This window comes from Salvelinus namaycush, chromosome 6, assembly GCF_016432855.1.
Source record: "Salvelinus namaycush isolate Seneca chromosome 6, SaNama_1.0, whole genome shotgun sequence".
Taxonomy (NCBI): domain Eukaryota; kingdom Metazoa; phylum Chordata; class Actinopteri; order Salmoniformes; family Salmonidae; genus Salvelinus; species Salvelinus namaycush.
In genome coordinates this window covers 35151695-35161629 of record NC_052312.1, presented here as the reverse complement: position 1 = coordinate 35161629, position 9935 = coordinate 35151695, and the positions used below count along the sequence as shown (strand labels likewise).

At 39.4% G+C, this 9935-nt stretch overlaps 1 protein-coding gene across 5 annotated transcripts in view; it reads right to left on the bottom strand.

The window, feature by feature from the left end:
- Positions 1 to 7480: 7480 nt before the first annotated feature.
- LOC120049350 (CUGBP Elav-like family member 2) overlaps positions 7481 to 9935 on the bottom strand; it is a 77325-nt gene continuing 74870 nt past the window's right edge. For 4 of the 5 annotated variants that reach the window (XM_038995608.1, XM_038995609.1, XM_038995605.1 and 1 more), the window contains 3 exons: positions 8280 to 8459; positions 7755 to 7898; positions 7481 to 7608 (listed from right to left, as the gene is read on the bottom strand). In XM_038995608.1, coding sequence (XP_038851536.1) covers positions 7481 to 7608; positions 7755 to 7898; positions 8280 to 8459 — 452 coding nt within the window. Of the gene's footprint in view, positions 7609 to 7754; positions 7899 to 8279; positions 8478 to 9935 lie in introns of all 5 variants that reach the window. The other variant, XM_038995607.1, reaches the window with a different exon arrangement.

Genomic DNA, 9935 nt, shown 5'->3' with positions numbered 1-9935 from the left:
TGGCTTTGGGTTGTTGAACGGAAAATGGGTAACCACATGAGAGAGAAAAAAAAAACGGATCCTCTTTCTGAAATTCTAGGTGAGATTATGATAATAGTAATCTACCTACGGTTATGATCCACACGCTGTATGAGTTTTATTGTATGTCCTCCCTAAAAACCAACAATATTTCATAATAGGCTTGGTTGAGTATTGCACTGATGAAAGTAAAAATTATCCCTTGACGCAAAAAAAAAAAAAACTGAATTGTTGCAGTTGTTTGCCTCTCGCACCAGCCAGACCTCATTTTTGTAGATCAAAATTGTTGTGAGGCGTAGAAATGAAGGGTCCTGTAAATGTAGCAGTACACACACATAGTGTGAGATCATTCTATAAAGTACACACATCATTCTTTATTTGGATACATTGTTATAGGTCAAATTGATAGGGAATCTATGTTTAAAAGGTGTAGCTTTAACTCTTTCCTTTCCTATTTCTCTACATATTAGGGGATGCAGTACTGACACGGTACAGAAGTGGAGTTGGACACAGACATAGTAGACAGACCATGCCCAGAACAGTGTACAGCACAGGCCAATCCCTGATGAGGGAACCCTCACATTGGCCAATAGCAGCCGTTTCCTAATCAGGGACAGCAGAAAGACCTGCCCTCTTTTGAAACCTTCCGGCCAATTAGGTAGTCAGGCAGAGACACATTGGAGGATGATGCAAGGCCAGGAGGCACAGAGCTCGATTTATGATAATTCAATTGTTGTGAGAGTGATTAAGTCAGATAACAGTTTTGTGTTCCTACAACTCACAAAATCCTGTCATGCTATTTCTTGTTGAAATATTTTTCATTATCATGGCCCCCAAGCACCACAGCCTAAAGTAGAATTTTGTTTTACAAATTTGATTGTCAATTGGATTTTTTCCCGAAAGGTGATGAACTGTCATATCATCTTGGGCTACACAGTAATATACATAAACACACCTTGATGTATATTTACCATGTTTACTGAGGACACCATAGTGAATTGTCACTTGGGGATGAAATCAACTGTACTATGTGTAAAACAAGGAACAAACACCAGAGAGGAAGAGAGCGATTGAGAGAGAAAAGGAGAGATAGAGACGTGAAACGTGGGGTTGTGTGAAACGTTACGACATCAGACAGCCACTGGAACACCACAACAACAACAACACACACACAGAGACGAGTATTAGGAAAAATGGTTTAATATCGGAGACAGAAGCAAGTAACTGCATCACACAAGAACATACGTTTACAAAAATAATCCTGACTGCTTCAGCTACACAGTTAGTTCACAGAGGACAGAGAAACCAGAAAAATCTAAACAGTTAAAAACAAAAACCTCTAATTAGTTGATCTTTTTATTAAACTAATACATTAATCCACTGAAGGTGACTAAATATTTATATTCCTAATTGTTTTATCATGTAGACGTCACAATACAGAAGTTAAATGAAACTTACCGTTTTTTTTGTATAGACAAATGGCTATAACTATTTATAAGCCAAAAAGAAACCAACACTCGCCTAACCCCTCTTTGCAAAAAGAACAACACTGAAGTAAGGAAAAATAAGAAGTTAATTAATTAAAGAAACCAAGCCAAAGTTCTTCTAGAAAATCGTATATCAAAAGACAACTTTCTTGATGCCAGCTATAAATCATACTCGGGAACCAGTCAACAAAGGTCAGGCCACATCATGAGGCCAGACAGGTTTGTTTTTCTAATAGTTTTTTTTGTTTCCTTTAATCTCCAGTATAAAAAGTTTCACTGGTACAAAATGCATAAGTACAATCATTTGTAGAAATAGGAAAGCCTGCATTTTTTGTACTTTTTCAATCCCATCCAATGACAGATTTCAAAGTGTTGTCAAACAAACATACATCACGCTTACAGAATCCACTGAAATGCACTGACTTTGGCTTCTCTCAAGACAATACTTAAAACTATTGAAATCCTTTAGAATCAAACAAAATTATATTCATCTACAGACAACAAGCTCTTTACGGCACAGAAAGAGAGAGAAAACAAACATTTCCCCCCAAAACTAGACATAATAAGCCAAAATGCAAAGAAACTACAAGTATTTTTCCTTTAAAATGTAATTGTTTGATAAATAGCACTTTAGATAATTAAGAAAGAAAGAGAACAGAACAGTGACAAGATTGAAAGACTACAACAAGCATCGGTGATGACAGCCCCTGAGATGTGAGGCACTCAACAGACATTCCTGTCTAACGGTCTGTCTGCGGAGGACACTCTTGTGCTTTTTCAGAAACATCTAACAGACTGCAACTTCAATCAGACTACACTGTGCCAACCCACGCTGTGTGTGTATGTGTGAGTGAGAGATTTGGGAATTGGGGGATGCTTAAGTTTTGTAAAAACACACACATGTCCATACATTACCATCTCCCAAAGTATAAGTAGTTGGCTACGGGATGAACCGAAAACAAACAGAAAAACCAAAGCCTCTACGCCTGCAACACATTATGCTGCACTGTGAGTTGATGTAACCCTGTTGTCTGTTTATGTTACCTAATGTATTTAGAGTGCAAAGATGTTCCTCACAGAGAGGATTCCTGAAGGGTCTTAGGCCTAATACGGCAGCTGTCTCATAAGGAGACCACGATCAGCGCACGTTAACGACAAAATTATCTATTAACACTGACATATGTGTAGTATGACATATTGGCAATCCTGATTACTTTTGTGCAGGTAGTTAGAGCTGTTTTTATGGCATTACTCATGCTTACTGCTTTAGGAAATGTCAATTTGATATGCTATGGACTCAACGGAAGTTTGGCATTGACTTGGTCATTTGACATGGTAAAGGCTCTGTCTCTTGGCCGAGACTGTTGTTTTGCTGTCTAAGAACTGAAGATAGCTACCCTTTCATCTCATTTTATTTCCCCTGTCTGCACTTTACGAACCCTCCTCCATTTGGCTCGGTATTTCAAATAAACATTGTTATTCTGTAAAAAGACGATGAAACGGATAACAATAACTTATTTATTTTCCCTTGGTTTTCAGTTTGAGAGCCACACTAAAGAAGAAGGAGGCCATTTTGCTTCTCTACTCTGCGTTGTGGGACAAAATGGTGACATGCTTACCCAGAGTTGGAGAAGCTGGAGGTACAGTACAATACAGTACACTTAGACTTGGCAAACACCACCTACTTACATACAGATTTTAGATCCTATTAGACAAGTCTTTCGATACAACACTCCCTGGTTAAGGCGACTGGTGAGTTTTTGTATAAAATAGTGCTGCGTTTTGCAGACCGTAAACTAGGTTTCCAGGGAAGGGAATCGGGGGCAGTTTTACAGAATACTGAGACTGACGGACAGACAGCATTGTGTCATGTAAACGGATTGACTATGAGAATCTTGACATAATACTTTGGCATCTCAACACTGTTTTGGCCAGTTACACTACATTACACAACATTTACAACAGGGCAAACATATTGTTGTAATAATGGTGTAATTACCAATACTGGTACATGTCCATAAGAAACTGTCAATGGTAGAAGCAACAAAACCAAACAGCTGAAAAGCATTCTGTACTATCAACATTGTTTTGTCTGGGTCTGGGGAGGGTATGAGGCTTGTGTGGGAAAGTCTTGCCCTTCACTTACCTCATGAAAGCAACACATTCATGTTGCTTGAGGTGACACAAACATGACCAGCAAATAACCATGCCCCCATCCCAGTCTGTAGCAACTTCAACTAAAAACTTGTCCTTGATTTAGGTTATAATGAGAGAGATGCTTAAAATAAGGCTTTACATTTGTCAAAGTGAAAGGACGAAGCGAGAGTGTATGGCGAGAATGTGAGTGTGTTCATGTAAGGGCTTGTGATAAGGCTTTGCAGAATTCTCTGTATAATGGCTCATGTGAGAACTGTGTGTGTGAGTGACGTATGTGAGAGAGAGCGTGTGAACAGTAATATAAAGACTGGTGGGCAGGAACATGGAAACTGGACTGTAGAGGCTCTCACACTCAGGGGCTCTCATACACAACAACAAAGTAAAGTCAACTGTGAGGTCTGCATGAGTGTGTGTGTGTGTGTGTGTGTGTGTGTGTGTGTGTGTGTGTGTGTGTGTGTGTGTGTGTGTGTGTGTGTGTGTGTGTGTGTGTGTGTGTGTGTGTGTGTGTGTGTGTGTGTGTGTACACGTGCGAGTGTGTGTATATATATATATATGACACATGGGCACTTTTTACATCTTTACAAAAAAAGCAAAACATGAACAGTTTCAGGCAACAAGACCACAGAATAGCAAGTTAACAAACTCTTTTTTAAATCTATATATTTTTTTACATATGAGGGATCCATACAAAACACTTAATAAAATACCCATGTTATCAAATAATTTTACAAGAAATACACTGACGCGCTATAGACAGGATGTACCTTCAGAATTTGGCACTAAACTCTTTTTTTCTTTATAAGAAAAGAAAATCACATTATAATGAACAACAAAACACATCTAAATATTGTTTCCCACGATAGAAATAAAATTATATTAACATTGATGCTTCACAAGCCGACATGTTATATATATATATATTTATATATTCATATATATATTTTTTAGGAATTTTATATAGCTAATTACCCAACAAGAAATTTAGCAAATCGGGACTGCTTAAAAAAAAAGACAAAAGGAAGAATTATAATAGTATTCATATGAAAGGCTTTGTCTATTGTTCAAGTAAACAGATTTTTTTTTAGTCTTCTCTTTAAAAACATGAGACACTTAAGACCGTTAGACTTGTAATGAAACCAAAACTAAACTCACAAGAAGCACCAACGTTAACGCGGGTTACAGGTATTTTCTTCTTTTTTTTCGCTCTATAATTTAAACAGTAGAAAATATAGGTCATTTCTTTATCATGTGCATTTAAACCACGGATTGTCTATCTGTGAGTCAGTTCAGCAAAAGGTGACACGTAGGTAGCATTTCTCCCCCCAAACAGGGCAAGTCTTTTTTTGTTGACATTTTTGTAATACCTTAAACTACTCTAGAAAAAAGTGGTTCTATATATACTTTAATGAGAAACAGAGCCACTTAAAATGGCCTTATCAAAAAACTTTACACTGCCTGAAAAATGTAAAAACAATTACAGAGCTCTGAGAGAGTCTAATATTGATCAGAGTTTTTATTCAGAACTGTTTTGGAAGTAGTCTATTTTTCATGGAAACTGACAGTGTCCGCTTCTGGCCTCATATTGCTAGTGGAGCCAGAAACAAGACAGCCAATCCCTGTGCTGAACTTTCAAGTTTACTTTAACTGAAAAAAGGAACAAAAAACGAAACCCAACATAAAAGAAGGAAACTAAACATAACTAAATCAATCGAATGGAAATCATTTTGCCATGGGGTTTTTCTGTTTTTAAAAAGAAACGTTTTGTTTTTGTCTGTAAGAGTTCAGTCTTTTTGTATGAATGATGCTATACTTCTTCACGTTGATTCGCCCCCCCCCCCCCTTCATCCACAATCCACCCCACCTCCTCAAAATAGAACAACATGAGGTCACATGCAAAAAAAGTCCAAAAAGGTCAAGCTAAGTTCAAAAGGTCAGTAGGCAGAGACCAGGTTATGATCAGGTGAGCTCAGAAAAGACATCAGAAAACAATGACGGGACGATGAGACTTTTTTTGTATTTTTTGTTTTTGGACGCCACGCCACAGAGACATGCTAGGCAAACGATGAGCTAACAGGCATGGAGATGGGTTCTATAGGAAGAAAACAGGGGAGAGGAGAGAGTTACACACAGAACAGAGAGCCAGGGCACCACATTACTACAGCATTAAAATCAGGGGAACAACAACAACAAACAACAAAACAACAATACAAACCACCAGGTCATAATGGCAACACCACTCACTACACAATTGGCAATTTTTTATCTCTCGTTATTTCATTTTTTTGTACAAAAATGATTTACAATTTGGATTAATACTAACAGACACACGCACACACATTTACAGTACAAACACACTATCACACATTCATACACCAAGCACCCAAAGTTATATCCATCAGTACCACATGCTCCTAGAGAGCAAGGAGGATGGATTGTCATTTGGGAGAAACTGTTTAAAAGTTTTTGTACAGTACAAACGAACGAAACATAACGAAACATACACGTGAACAAAAAAACGAAACGCAAGGAAAGGTTGAAATTTGACAGGTGAAGTACCGATGCTGATGGAGAGAGAAAGAGAGAGAGAGAGAGAGAGAGAGAGAGAAAGAGCTGATCACAGATGGACAGATGTGATGCACAGACAGAGAGAGGCGTGTGAAAGTGAAGGGAGCAGAGGTAGAGCGAGGTGTGAACCTGGCTCTGTTCTAGAGAATTCTACAGTTCCGAATTTCAGAAGACTACTCAACAAGGTTCTATTCTAACGGATTCTGTTCTTTATAGGAGTCCAATAACTTAACGATAAGCAATAAATAAAATCATTTTTTTCTGAGGCCGTAAAAATTTTGTATAAAAATAGAACTGCTTTTTTTACAAATAAAATGTACAGGCCTGTGGCTTTCGGTACTTTGAATTTCTTTTTTTATCTCTCAAGAAACATCAAGTATTTTCAGTTAACTTCCCACCCATACATTTATTTTCTTATAGCCTTCATCAGATTCTGGATGTTACTTTGAAAATGTTCTACACAATATCCCTTTCAGCAAAGACCAATGTGATCTGACCCAGAAAATCATACTTTGCTAACATTGTTTTAGTGTGAAATAAACATTCTTCACATTAAGAAATGAAAATGACCGGAGTCCTGATAATAATGAAATAGAGGAGTGTATGGGATGCTGTCGTTGACTGACTAACAGGTGAGAGGCCACTAAGTTTCGTTTTTTAACCCTTTGTTCCATGGTGTCTGTCAGCAGGCATCAGGGGTCAGAGAAGCAGCGGTGGTTGGCCCGGAAACCAACACCAAGAGGTCAAGGGTCATGTGCATATCGGTGCGTGGTGTGTCAGAAATGAACCCTTTATCTCAACATTTTATCAGGCCTCAGGTTCACAAAGAGAAAAAACGAAATCATATAGCTTCTGCTTTTTTTTCTTACTGTTTTTCGAGTAACGAAATTCTTCTCATAACAGTATATAAATAATCACGTAGAAAATTAAATATGTTTTACAACTGAAAAAGCTACCGATGATAGCTACTTTTTTAAAAAGTGGTACAAAATAAAGGTGGTAATGGAAGCATTCATGTGAAAGATAATACAAAAAATCATAATAGTAATAATAAATAATACTGCTAAACAAAAAAGCGAAAAAAAAATTAAAAAACTCAAGGAGAAAGTTGTTTCTCCCTCTGGTGGTCAAATGTTGTCTCCCCCCCCCCCCCCTCCACTTCCCTCCCCCAGTTCCTGTGTAGAGGTCGTGGCTCGTATGGGGACTTACCCTAGCAGTGGTAACATGGGAGCAGATAGGCCCTAGTGCTAAGATCAGTAGGGTTTGCTGTCGTTCTTGGAGCGTTTGAGCTGCACCTTCAGCCTCTTCATGCCGATCTGGAAGCCGTTCATGGCCTGGATGGCTGCCTGCGCCGACACGGGATTGTCATAGCTGACGAACCCTGGGAAGCAGAGAAGGAAATGGACAGGGTACAAGAGAAGAGAGAGGGAGAGCGAGTTAGAGAGAGAGAGGGTGCACTAACAGGAATATAACATGTCATTCATACACAGGTGTGTGTTTTCAGTGTGTTTGTGCTGGTGGACGTACCGAAGCACTTGCTCAGGTTTGTCTGTTTGTCAATGAAGACTTTGGCAGAGACCACGTTTCCAAAAGGCATGAACATCTGCAGGATGTCCTGGTCCCCAAACTCCTGGGGCAGGTGGTAGATGAACAGGTTGGCACCTTCAGGCCCTAACAAGAGAGAGACACGGGACAGTACCGGGTAAGGGTTAAACCCAGAGACATACAGAGTGAAGAGATTATAGAGAGTTAATGCATACGTCTTTATCCCACTATGCTCTCCCCTCTACCCTCAGTGCCCAACCTGTTTCTGGCTAGCCGTGGTTAGCATCGTTGTTGCATTAGTAATCTCACTAGAAAGCTTCTTGTGCCAGTTAGACTATTGCAGTCGGGTCTGGCTGTATTGGGAGTGCATACCTCTCTCCCAACACTCCACCTCTTGATTCCTTCACTTCCCCCTCAACTCTCCAGAACCCCCTCCACCCTCCTCTTGCCTCTTCCCTCCCCCTGTCCCTTCCCTCCGCCCCCTGGCTCCACCCCACGCCCACTGACCCTCTTTCTGGCTGCCGGCGGCACCTTGCTGCTGCAGCAGGGACTGGCTGTAGAGGGTGGGCAGGGCTGCGGCTGCATACTGCTGGATCCCTGAGTAGGCCTGTGTGAGCGCGTCCATGGTGCCCGCCGTGCCGTTGGTCAGCCCCACGCCGCCCAGGCCTCCGTTCAGGGCCGCCATACCTGAGAGCATTTGTGCAACTTTACATAAAACCCAACAGTACAAAAAGAAGAGTGCACTTACTCATTAGAGCTCCACTGCAGGTTGTGTTTAATCACACACACACTCATTATACATACAGTACACACACACACACACACACACACACACACACACACACACACACACACACACACACACACACACACACACACACACACACACACACACACACACACACACACACACACACACACACACACACACATACATACATACATACACACTCAGTCACTCACTCACTTTACACTACCGTTCAAAAGTTTGGGGTCACTTAGAATTGTCCTTGTTTTTGAAAGAAAAGCACATTTTCATTTTTTGTCCATTAAAATAACATCAAATTGATCAGAAATACAGTGTAGACATCATTAATGTTGTAAATGACTATCGTAGCTGGAAACGGCAGATTTTTTATGGAAAATCTACATAGGTGTACAGAGGCCCATTATCAGCAACTATCCCTCCTGTGTTCCAATGGCACGTTGTGTTAGCTAATCCAAGTTTATCATTTTAAAAGGCTAATTAATCATTAGAAAACCCTTTTGCAAATATGTTAGCACAGGTCAAAACTGTTGTTCTGATTAAAGAAGCAATAAAACTGGCCTTTAGACTAGTTGAGTATCTGGAGCATCAGCATTTGTGGGTTCGATTACAGGCTCAAAATTGCCAGAAACAAAGGACTTTCTTCTGGAATTTCTCGCATGGAATAGCCATAATTTCTCAGAACAAGAATAGACAGATGAGTTTCAGAAGAAAGTCCTTTGTTCTGGCCATTTTGAGCCTGTAATCGAACCCACAAATGCTGATGCTCCAGATACTCAACTAGTCTAAAGAAGGCCAGTTTTATTGCTTCTTTAATCAGGACAACAGTTTTCAGCTGTGCTAACATAATTGCAAAGGTGTTTTCTAATGATCAATTAGCCTTTTAAAATGATAAACTTTGATTAGCGAACACAACGTGCCATTGGAACACAGGAGTGATAGTTGCTGATAATGGGCCTCTGTACGCCTATGTAGATATTCCATTTAAAAAGTCTGCCGTTTCCAGCAACAATAGTCATTTACAACATTAACAATGTCTACACTGTATTTCTGATACATTTTATGTTATTTTAATGGACCAAAAAAAAAGCTTTTCTTTCAAAAACAAGGACATTTCTAAGTGACCCCAAACTTTTGAACGGTAGTGTACATACATACATACACACTCATTCACTCAACATACATACATACATACACACTCATTCACTCAACATACATACATACATACACACTCATTCACTCAACATACATACATACATACATACATACACACTCATTCACTCAACATACATACATACATACACACTCATTCACTCAACATACATACATACATACATACACACTCATTCACTCAACATACATACATACATACACACTCATTCACTCAACATACATAC